Source organism: Agrilus planipennis, unplaced genomic scaffold (assembly GCF_000699045.2).
Source record: "Agrilus planipennis isolate EAB-ADULT unplaced genomic scaffold, Apla_2.0 scaffold61, whole genome shotgun sequence".
NCBI classification, from domain to species: Eukaryota; Metazoa; Arthropoda; class Insecta; order Coleoptera; family Buprestidae; genus Agrilus; species Agrilus planipennis.
The window spans coordinates 1,262,486-1,279,478 of record NW_020438922.1 but is presented as its reverse complement, the minus strand read 5'-3'; the positions used below and the strand labels follow the sequence as shown (position 1 = coordinate 1,279,478).

The following is a 16,993-nucleotide window of genomic DNA, read 5'->3' as shown; positions in this document are numbered from 1 at the left end:
AAATTAGATCATTACGAGACCAAATGTTCATATGTATATAAACAAAAAGGCATGTAGAAAAGTTGTTATTTTGTTAAATTTAATTAAATAAACAAAAGGAAAAAAATTAGGAACGTCAATACCTCTGCGAATAAATTTTGGAACAATCATCCTACTAAACAAGCCAAAAAATCAGACAATTTTGCGTTACACCTACACTAAAAATAATTTAATTTCAAAAACAAACTACGTTCAGTATATACACATATTAAACAAAAAAAAAACGTCCGTACTTTTTTGAAAACTCTCAAACAACTGGACTCTAACAATTTATAGATTAATAGTGTCCAGGTCTTGCATAGGGGCTCTTCCACTCGAACTCCCGCTGACAGTTCCACCACTAGTCTCTGGAGGGTTGTTACCATTGTTATGCTGATGCTGATTTGCTTGGGACTTGCTTCCAGACCCAGAAACACTGTTCTTATCCGAATGAATATTGAATTTTCCGATGCCCGCAAAGGGGAAATGGAAATCAGGATTAGGTAATTTCTTCATGATTTTTCCAGAAGTTATGAGACGACCAAATCCTTCTTGATGGGCGAAAGCGTATCCTGAACGGATAGAACGACGAGCCCTTCGTGCGGACGGCGTTCTAAGCACGTCCTGACTTTGTCGAGAACGCATCTGAGCCATCCTCTGCTTCAGCCGGATACAGTCGGATAAGGTTGGTTTCACATCGATGAAGTCGAATACAGTCGGATAAGGTTGGTTTCACATCGATGAAGTAGAAACGCCACGCGAGCACGGGTACGATTGCCATAGTTACCGTGAGGACTGCCGTAAACCAAAATGTTGCCTCAGACATTGCACGGGTCAACGAACCCACGTAAGCACCGCCCCATACGTAATTATAGAAGTAATCGGCACCGAAGTAAAATGCTAAAGAACCCCATGTAGTAACGTGATTGAAAACGGTCCAATAGGCAGTATCCAAAGCGATCTGTAAAAGTAAAGTTGCTTAATCATCAAGAATGTATTAAAAATTTGAATTAGGGTTCTGTCTTAACATGACCTCATGGATTTTAAAATTTTATATAAATTATTATAAATCTTTTAGTACAGTTCTAATAATGTTAGTAGATGATAGATTTGTGTGTACACAATAATTTGACGTTGCACAATTAAAATGATGAAACACAGACTTTGTTTTAATGGAAAATAAACTGTTACTGACCTGTGCCGTATTAACTAACACCAATATAGTTGCTATTACGCTACAAAGTAACATATAATCGGAAAGTACTTGGCCATTTGGACTGAGTGCATCGTAATAGGTGCCTGGAAGACAAAAAAAAAACGGTAATAAAATTGGCAACCTTCTCCACACAACTTAATAGAGAAAACTTACCGAAAGGAATAAAGAATAGTATTAAGGAAATGTAGCAACCCTGTAAAGCGCTTCTGAAGAACTCTTTCTTGTTGAAAAAGAGATTGTAATGACCCGGTTTATAAAGTTGCGGATACATAACAGAATTCTTGTCGCTCACATCTTGATCGAGAACCCCAAGCGCTAATACTGGTAGCGATGTGTAAAACAGATTATAAATCGAAATAAACATAGGATCGAACATGGTCTGAAAAGAAATTTAAACAAACTTTCAGTTGTAGAAATGATATTAGATAAGGTAGATCGCAAAGAACAATAGCAAAAGAAAACAATAAAAGTAGAATGATACATTTGAATGTGAAAGTGACATAAAATTCTCAAATGGTCAGTGAATCTCCTATTAATATTATTTGTAAGAGTGACTCACCTGCGCACTAAATCCACAAAAAAATGCGAACCAAAAATGGCATACTGTAAAGGCAAAGTTCTTGTTAAAAAAGTATCTCAAAAAAATGCACATTCTGTAGTAAGACCATCTGCCGTGGACCAAAAGAAGACGTTCTAGAAACCTGAACTGGGCGATGGAATAGTCAGAAGCTAAAACTGCTTGCATACCTTCTTGACCCGATATACCCACACCAATGTGAGCAGCTAAACAAAAAAATAAATAAATAATGAGATTTTCGATATAAAAATAATATTAATTGCACAATTTTAGCAAAATAAATCAACTAAATGATCTAACTCACCTTTAATCATGGAAACGTCATTGGCGCCATCTCCTATGGCAAGAGTGACGGCGTGTTTGTTCTTTTTTATTAATTCAACAACGAGGGCTTTTTGTAAAGGGGTCACCCGACAGCAAATAACTGATTTGCATTGAGTGGCTATTTCTAAAAAGAGTCGTTCCAGTTGGGGATGCAAGCAATGAACTAAAGAATGACCATTAACAACTATAGCGAACTCTGACAATGACTCTTCGTTGCTTTTCTCTTCGTGATCATTATTACCCTGCTCTATCTGAGTGCTATAAATAATTAGGAAATTTCAGAAATATTGTTAAAATACACTAACAGCATCTGCTAGAAAAATTGAACTAACAAAAATTTTTTTGTATAAATAAATGTTTTCTACGTTGTAAAAAAATAAACTTGCAAAAATGAAGGGAATATGTCAACATGTTCTGAAAATTCGCCCCTTTTAAAAATTTTTTTCTCAATCACGTTTATTTTTATCAAAAAGGGGCTGTTTAGGAACTTGTTGCCACCCTTTCTTTCTGTAAATTTATCCATTAAAGACAGTGGAATAACTGTCTTCAAAAATTTATAAAAAAGTAATATGTAAAGACAGTGCATGAATATTAATTTATATGGAAAAAATAAGAACTTTTACTTTAAGTGTTAGTTGTTACTTTAAAATAAAATACAGTAGACAATTTACAGTAGTTGTTATCAAAAGACAGAAACAAATTGCAACCCAAAATATTGTTTTTAAGGTCTATAAGCGAAGGTTTAGTTTGTTCACGATATACAGAATAACTAATACGTAGTTCACATTATACACGGTTTCCATTATCTGATGTTCACACTATATGTATAGTGTCTACTGTATTGCTAATTTTTAAACACAATATTTGTTATTTAGTACAACTAGCAGTGCAATATACCTATTCTGCATTAAGAAAGACAGAGAGAAAATACACACAAATAGCTACCAAACAAATATGTCATCCACAGACATGTTATGTGTATTACTTGAAGATATTCCTTTGGGTCCCAACAGAAACGATTGAACTACCTCCAGATCGAGTGAAAAGAGATATACATATAATGTTAATATTAAGTAAAATGCAGGAAGTTATTATGGATATATAATCAAAAATTAGTCCTGTTTACAAGGTATTGGACAAAATGTCACATTAATAGCAAATACTTGAACATCTGCGTTCTGCCAAAAGTTTTCATAGGCTTCATTTTCAAAATTCTGAATAAATTGTTCACTTGAAAAACACTTGTATTAATTACAAAAGTTGTGCATTTATAGAAAAAGAAAGTTAATATAAAGTCTGAGAAGGAAAAGTGTGTTCCACTATACTCCCAACAAATAGATCCCCTATTCTATTAAAAGTGAGAGAATTCGTAAAAAAAAATCAAAATAATACTACTACATTCAAGTTATTAAATAAATAATATGTATAAATACATCTTAATCTTGTTTTGCAATAAAAAAACATCGATGACTGTCCTATTAATTCATTATAACTAAATCGAATAAGATTTTATATTAAATTATGTACTGTGTGCACAGCTGTTAAGCGTTCGATCTGGTAACCTTGATCTTCAGCTTACATTATGAAATTTTTACTATATATTTTTTGTTACCAAGGTTAAATGTTATACATCATTGCCGACCACTGTAAGACTCCCATCGTTTTATTTTTTATTAATATCAATCAAAGTAGTAGTGTTATTTTGTAATGTTTATGTAAGGTGTTCAAACCCCCTCAACCCGTACATGGGTAGCTGCTACGAGGTCTAGGCAGTTTTAAGACATCAGTTATTTGTGTCTACCTTGCTCTCTGACTTTCTGTATAGTCATTGACGACGTCCCACCTGAATGTGACCACGCTGACTGCGGGTGGTGACACTTGGACAGGAGATGGCTGGGGTGGAGTAGAAATTCCAACCCCGTTTGAATTGCTAATGTCTTTATCGTGAGATGGGGGCTGTGGATGGTACGTCTTAATTATTTTGATACTATCACGAAATTTAAGTAACTGCTGATGGACTTCGTCGTACGTTGAACCGTCGACAATGAAAACCTCAACCATATCGTCCGTAAGCAGCTGACATGAATATCCAATATTGATTGCTGTTTCTGTAAAAACAAAGACAGGGCAAATGTGAATATAAGATGAGGGAAGATGAAACACAACATGAGATGGAAAAATATTGTAATGATATACTACTACATCAACTGACCTTGTTTGTCTCCTGTAAGGACCCATATCTTGATGCCTGCTAAACTTAAGTTAGATATGGTTTGAGGTACTTTGTCTTGAAGTTTGTCTTCTATGGCCGTCACTCCTACGAGAGTTAAATCGGTTTCAATTTCTTCATAAATGGCATCCAACTTCTCTTCACGATTATCTAACGATACAGCCGCCTCTTGATGTCTCTGCTTCCAGTCGTTAAAGAATTTATCACCCAGATCCCTGTACGCGCAGCATAGGGTACGCAAGCCTTCGCCGGCAAATTTCTTTAATGATTAACAACAAAACAGGTGTTATATACACAAATGATATTAATTGTGGTGATCCAATCAAAAGGCACTTTAAATTTAACTGGATAGAGCAATGGTGTACAAGTCAAGAAAGAAAAAGTTTAATCTTACCAATTTTTACTTACATTCAAGTGCTCAAGAGTTTTCTGTTTGAATTCCGTGTCGCCCTTCTTCAGCCTTTCGTATATCACATTGTCAGCTCCCTTGCAGTACAGCCGGAGTTGTCCGTTTCGCCTCAATATAACGGACATACGTTTCCGTACGTTATTAAAGTCCAAGATGCAAAGTAACTCGTACACTTCCAACTTGCCCATCACTTTAATCGTGATGCTGTTCGGCGAACGTTCTTTGAACACGAACCCGAAATTCCTTGCCGCGGACACAAGCGCGGCCTCGTCAGGAGACTGCGCCTGATATTCCAGACGACCATTACGTTCATCCGGCATGACGGTATGGCAAAGGGCTAGCAACCGGAAAAAGTCGTGGTATGTCGGTTCGTAAGCTTGAACCGCGTCCAACAACGTTTTGTCGTAGAACTTGAATTCGGGCTCGTAATCAGAATTGAACGAAAAATCGATCGGTTCTGTATTATCACCAATTTCAATCACTTCGCCTGTATTCTCGTCGATCACGTCACCGTGGATCTTACCCCCGATCGAACACTTATTAAATGTCATTATATTTTGGGTTAACGTGCCAGTTTTGTCCGAAAATATGTATTCCACCTGACCTAAAATATTGTAATTATTTAGTTAAATAAATAAGTGACACAACCTATTGGAAAGTTTGAAAGTCGACATATGAATTTCTGTGGCCCAAACACGGAAGCATAACGTAAATAAATATGGGGGTCATTTTCGGGGGGCCAACAGGGATTTAAAGGAACAAGTTTTGCAAACTGTAGCGTGTGACATACCAAATGAAAATACTTGTTGTAAGGGTCTCAAATATATTTTTTTTATAATTTTAAAATAAACAGTCTTACAGTTAATAAAATAGATGAAAATTGACCATCCATGATTACAGGAAAATTAATAAGAAGTCTATGGTCTGAACATAAATCCTTCAACAAATTTGCATTTGCAGTTTGAATGTATGGGAGAACATGTTTTTTGTTAAGGGTTCCGTATGTCCGAATGAAAAACGGAACCCTTCTAGGATCACTTGTGTGTCTGTCTGTCCGTTTTTTTTTTATTAAAGTGTGTGATAAGCCACCAAACCTAAATAACCCTCGATATAAAATTAAAGACGAAGCAAAAGTGACTAACCGAGTTCTTCGTTAAGTGACGTTGTCCTGGCTTTGGCCGGTGTGCTGGTTATTTCGTAGTACATCTTCTCGTCCCAATTAATAAGAAAACTTTGTACAAAACGTATAACTTCTACGGAGACGTAAAGCGAAATTGGCACTACAGTATTAAGCACGATGGCATATGAAAAGAACACGAGCAGGGAAATGATGGTAGCACCACTTAGTGGCTCCAAAGGCACCAGCGTGTCCCACGGAAGGAATGTCTGGAAATAACGTCCCACCAACGATTCCCATATACCACATGCCACCATGCAGAAAAGGCACATGGACAATAGAAAAAATACTATCTGAAAAATGGAAAGAACAGACACGTATATACACAAAATACCAGCTGACACCAGTCTTGTAGTTAATTTACCCCTATAATTAAAAAATTAAGAAGTCTATCTATACTAGTCCGTTTAAACTTCGTCTTGCCACTATTTTGCATTAATTTCGTATCTTTGCCTGCAAAGATTACGACGCCATAGCACCATTCAGTGTTTCTCAGTACACAACCCCTTAACAGTATCTTGTCGTTGTCCAGCGAGTACTTGTTGTTCTTCCATATCAGCGTTCCCTCGAACTTGTTCAAGAGATTGTTAGGAGTTTCACAAATAATCTCGCCATCGAACTCGCTCAGCAGTTTGTCGTCGTTGCCCATTTCCGCAGTTTCTTGCAAACACTGTCGACACTTTAAGTTGGTCTCTCTATAAAGAGAATAACAAATAAATTAGACCCGTTTAAGCTGGACAAAAGGGAACTTTTACCCATCCAATTCGGCAGTTTCGATGTAACAAAGTCCGTTAGGTTCGCTGGACGACAAGAGTAAAATATCAGCCGCAATGAACTGGTCATTATCCATGCGAATTACATCGCCCACTTGCACCGATGACCATCTTTCTTGTGCTAATTTACCATCTCGAAATGCAAGGGATTTTCTATTGTTAACTTGGGAGTCGGACCTATGGCGTTGCTATAACCCAAAAAAAATGTATATACAAAAATTTCCCGCAGCAAATGTAATAACTGATGTATTTTTGTTTTAATAGTTTTCTAGATCGAATTTTTAAATATTTTTGGATTGATACAAATTAGAGAGGTAATGGTGTGTTATGGGACAAGAAGAAAAGGCAGTTTTCAATTAGAATTTGAAAGAAAGTGTTCTTTTGTTGGAAGAGACACCCCGTATAGGATGTTATCGATTGTGTTGTTCGTCGAGGCAAAAAACCTATAAAGTACTAACGAAATCATCGTATGCGTCCTTGATAGCAGTCAGACCCAGCACACCGATGAGAGGAAGGGCTGTTGTGACTGGCGTAAGACTACTAATGGCAGGAATCAGCTGCAGCACGAGAAGGCACAAGAAATAGAAGTTGGCTAAACGTTGAAATTGCTCGAATAAGTTCAGTGGCAGGAACGTCAGAACGCTGTACTTCGAAGTTTTAATATAGTTGTTCTGGAAGTAAAAAGAAGACGACCATGTAATTGAATTACTTCATCGTCTTATTTTGCATTCAAAAAAATTCATTAAATCCACACATAAATTACAACCGTTTAATATTTACTTTGCTCTGAATACGAATGAGATACTTAATCTCATTCAGTAGCGGCACGTGTATACGTACTATATGTCCTATCAGCTGTCAGTTTCAAGAGATGAAATAGCTTTTTGCCAATTGGCGCCACTCTTCATTATTTTCAAGTAAATTAAACCCTAATAGGGTCTCAAATTCTGCTCGTGACATTCGGTGAAAATTATTAAATTTTCCCGAATCCTCTGATCCTGTATCCTTTTATAAAATATAACACGTACAAAATTAATCGCTATAGTTGAGACAATCAAAATTGACAAAGTTCGCAATAAATTATCTGTAAGAATGGACGTATCTTCTTTCTTGTTTCTGTAATTAGGAAATGCTTCATGAGTAATACAGACAAAGTGAAAAGAGATAACCGAATAATAGTAAACTGGGCAGGGTTAGAGATTACTTAGGTACTCAAAATATGAGGGTCGGCTTTATGACTGCCTGGTTGGAATTATATCTTTAAACAAACGTCTTTGCTTTCGTAAATTCCTGAAAATGTTGAACTTTCATTAAGGATGTTTGGGAGGTACAATCGGAGACAAGAGTACATAAAATTAGAAATTCGTGATTAATTAGGTTTTGCACCATATCATGAGGTAAATAAATACTATCTATACTAAAAAAAGAGTATACGGTTTGAGAGAAAATTTGGAATTTGACCAAAAACTGAATAAAATAAGAAAAAACGAATAATATGGAAAACTTTTAACTGACTTTTGGCAGTGAATATGCCTTGATTTCAACTTCGAAACAAAAAAATATTTAGTTTCAATCTCTATTAATAATGAGCGTAAAACTTTTTAATATGTTTAAATAATAATTAAAACTTTAAAATTGCATTTATTTCAGACAATTATAAATATTATCATTATATTATCAAGTAAAAACGAGATTTTCAGCTAATTTTTCATTTTTTCCTCGATAACCATTTAGTGAATTTGAATAACCTTACGCTAAAGTGATTCTCCAGAGTTCAAGTTACTTATTATAAAAGTTTGAAATTTCTGGTAGCTTTTTTTCTGTTAATAAAAATAAATTTAATCTGTTCGGTTAACGAATCTCCATAAAATGACGTGTAAAATTACAATTTTTTAAAATTTCAATAACTTTTTAACGGTTTAGTGAATCGATTTGTAATTGTTACAGGAGTTTTAGAATTGAATGAGGAACGTTCTTCCAAATTTTTATTTGTTTCGTAGAATTTTGACATACCTCCCAAACATCCTTAAAGTCCGACGCTGGCAAAATGCTCAAATTCTGCTTGCCTGCATCTCTTTCTGTTACACACTAATTGGTGTAATGTTATTCTTTTATCTTTATTAGTGTCCGCTGCAATTCTAATGTGACATCTCTTTTCTAAGGTTATGATTTTACCTATAACGTCTGTCGTGAGTACAAGCAGGCCTTCTATCAACAACCGCTCTAGTCTAGTTGTAAGTTGAAAGTAAATGCGACAGTTTTATTGGGGACTATGCCAATTTTGAACGTCCCAACCATAGGTGTGGATGGAATTATGTGCTTGAAAACAGCAGCGAATTTGAGAGAATATTCGTTCTTGCTCGCTCATTTAGTCTGAACCCAGCTTTAGAGAAATCACCGCTAATTTTATTTTTTTTGGTATAAAATACATTCATACTACAATTTCGGTTACGTAGATTTTATTTAACACTTACAGTTCGGATACGATCATCATAAGAAGCTTTAAGTTTAACCTACCTCATACCAACATAATTACTTTTCGTTTTAATTTTATTTTTTTCTGTTATTTGATTGTAAGCTTTCCGGAATTGCTGAATAAATCAAATAAGTACTTACCAGTTTGGAGTTACAACTTGCTGTTTCTAGTTTTAATTAGAAACCTTTGAAATAAAATCAATAATTTTATGGAAAAATGCCTATTATTGCATAGGTTCACAATGCAAAATATGATTCGATTCCCTAACGTTAAATAAAAATACTAATACTCGTTTTTGTATTTTAAACAGAATAACTTCAAATAAATAACTTCCTTGTCTGTTAAAACCCTTTCTGCAGAAGAAGAAAATAAAAAATGAAAGGAATTCAATATTGAAATCCTTAAATATTTAACCTACGTATTGTAAGTTATCAAAATGAAATTGTGTGCAACAGAAACCATATAACTATAATAATGTCTGTAAATAATAATCATAAACAATGCATTGTACATGTATACCGGAGTTGCAATTATTATAGCAATTACGTTGTAACAAATTATTCTTTGTAAATAACTTAAAAAGAATAAAGAAAAAACTTGTTTAGAAAGTAAGTTAATTAATGTCTATAAATACAATCAAACCTAACATAAAGTAATAGGCAAATAGGCAATAAGTATAGTACGACTTCTCGATATTGTGTCAAATAAAAACTTTTAAAACACAAAACCAACAAATTATTTATTGAATGCTAAGAATTTTGTTCGTTATTGGCTATTTTTATTAGTAATTAAAATTGTCACCAACTCTTATAAAATATCAATTATTGGTAAATGTCTAGATGATGGCTCCCATCCCCCAAGTGGGTGGGGGTTGGTGGGATCGAAAGAGGAGGTCTTCCCCACCACTGTGCCATAAAAAGTTTGTGGCGGTCTCACCCCCATTAAAAGTTATGGGGGTTAGATGGGGGTGGGGGTAGGGGGGATTGAAAGAGGGTAGGGGGATCGAACTAGGGGGGTCATCTGAGTTAAACCCCATAAAGAATTTGCGGCGGTCTCACCTCCATAAAAAGTTATGGGGGTTGAAAGTTGGTTATTTTGACAATTTTCATACACTATAATTCAAATAAAATTCAATAAAACGATTATATTTTCAAGCGGGTGGAGGTGGGGGATCGAAAGAGGGTGGTCACTTGAACAAAACCCGATAACCTAACCTAACCTAACCTACCCTATTGATAAAGATATTTAAATAATGTTTTATATAACTTTCTCAATATTGTTATGTATTTTTCATTAGTTTTACCTTTGAATATTGTTTAGGAATGACTACATAAATATTTACATGCTTAGAAATGTATAAAAATTGGCATATTTATTAACTCTGAACCCCCATAACTTTTTATTGGGGTGAGACCGCCACGAATTTTTTATGGTACAGTGGTGGGGGAGACCTCCTATTTCGATCCCCCCCATACCCACCCCCGTCGGGGGTAGGGCCCATCATCTAGACCTTTACCCAATTATTTTATATAAACGTATAAATGTCGAGGTGTTTCAAGTGATTTGGCATTAAAACAATGCAAGAATTTTGGAGCAGCATTCGTCTTATAAATATTACTTCGTTATAACCGATCGAACCAGCTAATTGTTCGTTATAAATATGTAATGTTCAAATGGAATGTAATTTTTTTATTTTGAAACCAAGCGTCCGTTATAACCGAGTTAAAGCTACAAGTAAGTCCATAGTTTATGACCCTATGCATTAACCGCCATGTGAGTCATTTAATAATAGTTTTCCATTGTATAAACGAAAAACGTAGTCAGTTAATATATTCCTAGCAAAAAAACAATTTTATAGCTCGCCAATGAATTTGTCGAACTTGTTTCTTTTTGTCCCAATAAAATTAACATTGACATTGGTTGTATAAACTAATTTAACCTTCTATTGTCATGCTCGTGCCCACCTATTCCGTATCAAACTTTATTGAATAGCACACACCACGTTGGTTTATTTCAGACGTTCACCAAAATAACTTTTATTGCAATCATTTTCACTGGTTTTTGTGAGAAACGGGTTAATCCGAAATTACAAACACAATTGTTATGTGACTTAATAATGCTTGTCGTAATAAACCGCGGTAGGTATTGTTTACAAATGCACGCCAGATTGATGGATTCTTAAATTGTTTTTATGGAAATCGATAAAGAATATATATTTATAAACCTTATTAGTTTACTATACTTCCTCCATTACTGGATATTTAAAAACTTTCAGTACCAATAACATTTTGTCGTAATTTTCTTTAAAATTTTATTGTTGTTTCTGCCAAAGTTAACTAATTTTATCGTCCAAGCAAACAGCAATAACAAAAACGAAAATACATGAATTACACCGAGTAACTTCTGCAATATTCGAGTCAGAAAATATATTGATTTGTAGAAGTTCAAGTTGCAGAAATTCGACCGTAGACGGTCTTCATTTTTTGGGACCTAACTATATTTTTTTACAAGTACCCTATCTAAAACGATAATAAAATTTACTGCAGGAAATATTATCATGCTTTAAAATATATCGCAAACTAATATAAACTGACACAACTTTACTAAAAACACCTCAATACCAAAACATTTTGTCATAATTTCCTTTAAAATTTTATCGTTGTTTTTGCCAAAGATAATTAATTTTATTGTCCAAGCAAATAGCAATAACAAAAACGAAAATACATGAATCAAACCGTGCGAATTCTGCAATCATTTAAAAAATATTTGTTGCAAATAATTGATTTTTTTTCGGTCATTTCTTTATGAAGACTAAAGTTCACAATGAATATTTAACCGAATAACACAAGCTTTCACTTGAAATGTTATTGTACTCTTAACAATTGTTTCACCCTGGGTGTCCCTAGAGACAGTATTGAGGATGCATGCCCTGGTGGAGTGAAACAATATTATTAAGGGTAGGTAAGTACCTATAATAAAAATTAATGTAGAAGTTTGTGTTGTTATTCGTTTCAAATTTTTGGAGCCCTTTTAATGTACTATGACAGAGTAACTATTTTACGAAAATTTCCAATAACTTGATAATGGTTTGCATGAAAGAAACAATTAATAGCTTTGAAGCGATACAAAATATTCTCCGTTGTTTATGATAACAAATATACAGTGTAAACTCTTTATAACGTCACTCGATTTAACCACAAACTCCTTAAAACGTCGAAATTGCTTGACTTTGGTTGGTTTACATTGTTTTCTATACAATATTACACTTTATATAGCGTCACGCTCACTCTATTTAACGACAACAATGCGGCATTATAAATCATTGAGCAGTACTTTCTATGTTGCCGAAATAGATAAGAACTGCAGCTGTGTACGTTGTTGAAGAAGACGATCCTGTCCCTCCACCAAGCATCAAACAAGCACTTGATGCAGCGAAACTATTAAAAAAATACTTTTTATATAATCAAGTTGATCCAGCAGTATCTCAAGATATGAGTAAGATGCGTAACAAAATACAATTAAAATATTGGATCAGCAAAAACCATCAGACGAAGATAACAGGCTATACGCAATGTAGGAATAATAATGTTTGTGTGCAAAATGTGTACTATATTGGTAAATGCATATTATTATAGAATAGTAAAATAATATCTTTTATTTCACTCCATTTAACGACCACTCTTTATAACGCCGAAAAATGTTCAGTCCCTTAAGTGTCGTTATATAGAGTTTACACTGTATTTTCAAAAAATATTTTTGAAAAGTCTTAAAATATGTATTACAAGGAGTTATATTTTACAAATATTGTTGCTAATTTTATTGTAACAGTAAAAAGTAAAACATGTACCGTAATGTAAAAAGGGGCATTCTCAAATGCTGATATAATTCAAAACAAAACCCTTTTCCAAACACATACAATTTAGTAGCAACTATTTAATCAAAACCGATTCGTTATAAAGCACACCATTCAAGGTTATCCCTTTTTTGTTAATCGCCGTTATAATAAAAAAAGTTAGTTTCATTTCCTTCAAGCAAAGCAACACCAGAACAAAACATATACACAACGTTCAATCAATGTAAGTGATGTTTGTCTAATGGCCTCCAGCGCTAGTTATAAGTGAAATGCTTAATAAAAAGAAGCCACGTGTCGTCGGTTTTTCCGACCGCAACGCAAGACAGTTTTAAAAACGCATCATGAAAATTATATTGCAGACTATAAAACAGCAGCAGAAATAAATAAAATATCGTAGTTTATCAAAACAGGAGTTAAAGACTTACCGCATATTTGAACTGCGAATTGTAAATTCTATCATTTGCTCGAATTCGTCGCTGATTATCTGGAACAAAAGGAAACAACTTTACTCATACCGTAGTCATACATAATTACGTGATAATATGCTAATGAGGTAATGACAATCGGTGCAGTTGTCGATATTTTCGAATAGAAAAAAATATAGTTAAATTAATGAATTGGGCTTTACACCTGTATCTTCGATGTTGACGCTTAATCCAAACTTTTAATTAAAAATTGCAAATTTAGACATGCCAGGCGTCTATTAAATGTCAATATTTGTTTATAACATATTTGGCATTCGTTCTGGCAGGCAGGTGCCCCTGATTACTGGATTTCCATTTGTAAAGTACTATCGGCAAGGGGTGAGTGCAAAATCCCAAGGGATTATATTAGGTTGCGGTTAGTGTTAATGCCATGCACCAAACACAAGGGACGAATTCAATTTGTATTACATAAAAAGCTTTTAACTGTACTCATTTATGCTTAAAGATTTTTTTAAGATTAAAGTATACCACAGCTGCTACACCAAATAAAAAATGATAGGCAGGTATTATTTGCAGAAATCAGAAATTCCACTAATAACTCTATGGATTTCCCCAAAGCAACTAATGTTAAGACTAGCAATAGTATTATGTTTTTGTAACATTGTAAAACAAACTGTACAACTTGGTTTGACGAAAAATGTATCGAAAATCTGTTCTAACACCTCTTTCTTGACATTTTACTGAAATTTTTATTTTTCTTTCATCTTACTGTTTTCGACATACACAAGTGACATGTGTTTCTTTTACATGTTTTTTCACGATTTGTCCACAATATTTAAAACATTCAAAAGTGGGAATAACGTTTGAATAATGGCCTGAATAACATAAAAATAAGAAATACAGTGAATTTCATTTGTTACGATCTTGGCTATAACGACCATTTTGCTATAGCGACATTAAATCTAAGTACCTTGAATTTAAGACATACTTTATTACAAAATTCATGTGGCTATAGCGACTTCGGATATAACGCCGAGTTCGGGTGTAGCGACTGTTTTTAATAAATCATTTGTAACAAATCCCTAGAAATCCCACAAAGAACTTTCTTATGTTTTATTTACATCCATCAGCAAGAGTGGCGACCTTTACCGTTTGTTTATATTAGCCAGGTAGATAAGTAAGCGTGTAAGTTAAAATGGTTCAGTTACAAAGGCTTATTCTGAATAGTAACTGACTTTAGTAACCTTTTGAATAGAATAAAATAACTCCCACATGCACATTTACTGTTAAAAAAAAAGGCGAAAATCAATTTAAAATTGAAAAATGGTAAAAACTATTCATACATGTCTGTATTACTTTACCTTTGCCTTTAACGACTTTCGCATATAACGACGAAATTACAGTGGCCCCTTCGTCGCCGTTATATCCGAAATGCACTGTATATTATTATCGATTTATATACACTAAATATTTCCTTTATTACAAGTATTTCTTCTTATCGTTAATATACTCAAAAAATTGTGATATACGATATATATAAACTAATTTTTAAGCGTTATCTAGGTACTTGTAGAAAAATCTGATAATCCACAGCACATTCCATAGCTTTTTATTACACGTTTAAAATACGCGACATACTAATTCAATTCGGAACTAGGTCTTCCGTTATTTTTTTGTAAATAAATAAATATAGATAGCAGTTTACATGTAACGTAATGCACAATTAGTACGTATGTATAAAACACTGGTTGCGGTTTACAATTATAGAAACTACTTCCGTACCCATTGAGCACGTCCGTTAAAACGAACCTACTTTACAAGGTTCTTGCAAGCATCAGATTGACGTTTGTCATTCTATACGTGCACTATATAAAATTAATCAACTAACAATAATTATAAGTATTGAATGAAGCAGGCAGAATAGAAATAATGTGAACAAAAATTTAATTTATTTCAAGATTTCTTAATTTTATCATACTCAGGATTCCGTACCCGAAGGATTAAATCACTAGCGAAATTGGATCTTCTAAATTTTTAAAATTATCGAATGTTTATCTCCAAAAATCTCGCGAGGAACAGTATCGGTATCGGTTAAAGATAATATCGTATTAATCTGAGATTTAGATATCCTTGAATGGTTAAAAATGAACAAACAAATCTATACACTATCTTTATCAAATAACAATTACATTATCATCACTTATATATCAACGCCGAACTGATAGTAATATTGTCCAGTACAAGAGGAAATGCAATTTCGGACACTACAGTTATGTTGATTATACTATTACTGCACGTAGTTCTCGAGGACTTTGAGCAGATTCTATTCTATTCAGCCTGCATTGAATGAAATGGTAAACCTCTGTACTAAGCGTAGTGTTAGAGAACATGCATATTTATAAATAATTGTCTGTCGAGGCATACGTAGTAGGTGGGTATACCTATATCCTATGTTGTAATAATCCTAATCAGCCCCAAGCAGTTTCTAACTCAAGAGCTTCAAAGAGTTTCGTTATCTTTCTAATGTCATCTCACCCGACTTAAATTCAAATTTTTAAATTTTCGTTTTCCTAACATTTACAATGCGATCTTCACAAAATCTATCTAGTGAGAGCTCCTACTGTAATGGTTAAAGTATGTTGTCAAAAAGTCACTTATTTAGTCAGTCAGGACGAACTCCTTTATTGGTTTAAGCTTATAATAAAACAGTACACATCTTCTTTATCAAAACGTCTGTTACTTACCCAACTGAAATTTTACAAAACACCAAAAAGCTTTTACAGGGCCTCGTAAGCTGTTCTTAAACCTTTTTTCTGATTAAATACTCATTGGAAAGGAACCATTGGCGGTAATCCTTTTTGTATATATGTTGATTATATTCAAAATCGTGAACCTACATATAATTATCAAAAATATTGTTTTTAACGGTAGAATAAAAGCCTGTTACGAATAAAAAAATAGAAAAGGAAATAACCATGTGCAACGTGCAAGTATTTCTAGCTTTAGCCGGTTAATTTCGGCTTTTTGTTGCTTGGTAATGAAATAATGTCAAAATTACACCTTTAACAAAAACCAATTATACTTGGTGTCCAAAAGACCTGCACACGCCTACGTAGATTTTAAATAACTGATTTTAAAACTGTAACCAGAGTAAATAACAAAAGTATGACTAACATTTTTTAATTTAATAAATAGGCATCAGGAAGGAAAACAACAAAAATTGGAACATTTCCAAATTTTATTAGAAAGAATATTATTTAATGTACTTGCTTCATTTAGCTAAATATTTTTGAATTATTGAGCATATAACTACGTCAAACATACGAACCCTATAAACTCATTGGAATTAAAAGCAGCCATTAATGTTAGTGTATATTCAATAAACTATAAATAAGTTTCATGTTAATTTGTGTTCGTGAAACATAAACAATTTCATTATTACAAGAAGCGTTTCGATTACAACCCAAAAATAATACTTCAAAAGTCCAAAATTATTATAATTCATGTTAGAATCT

The 16,993-nt window shown here is 33.6% G+C and overlaps 1 protein-coding gene across 5 annotated transcripts in view; it reads right to left on the bottom strand.

The window, feature by feature from the left end:
• Positions 1-6: 6 nt before the first annotated feature.
• LOC108732755 (probable phospholipid-transporting ATPase IM) overlaps positions 7-16,993 on the bottom strand; it is a 62,285-nt gene continuing 45,298 nt past the window's right edge. For 3 of the 5 annotated variants that reach the window (XM_018463713.2, XM_018463712.2, XM_018463709.2), the window contains 14 exons: positions 13,479-13,537; positions 7,183-7,395; positions 6,707-6,912; positions 6,316-6,646; positions 5,917-6,244; positions 4,774-5,378; positions 4,348-4,624; positions 3,937-4,243; positions 2,116-2,393; positions 1,794-2,017; positions 1,388-1,613; positions 1,214-1,317; positions 728-979; positions 7-687 (listed from right to left, as the gene is read on the bottom strand). In XM_018463713.2, the coding sequence (XP_018319215.1) occupies positions 310-687; positions 728-979; positions 1,214-1,317; positions 1,388-1,613; positions 1,794-2,017; positions 2,116-2,393; positions 3,937-4,243; positions 4,348-4,624; positions 4,774-5,378; positions 5,917-6,244; positions 6,316-6,646; positions 6,707-6,912; positions 7,183-7,395; positions 13,479-13,537 (3,788 nt within the window). In that variant the 3' untranslated portion in view covers positions 7-309. The other 2 variants (XM_018463710.2, XM_018463711.2) reach the window with 2 other exon arrangements.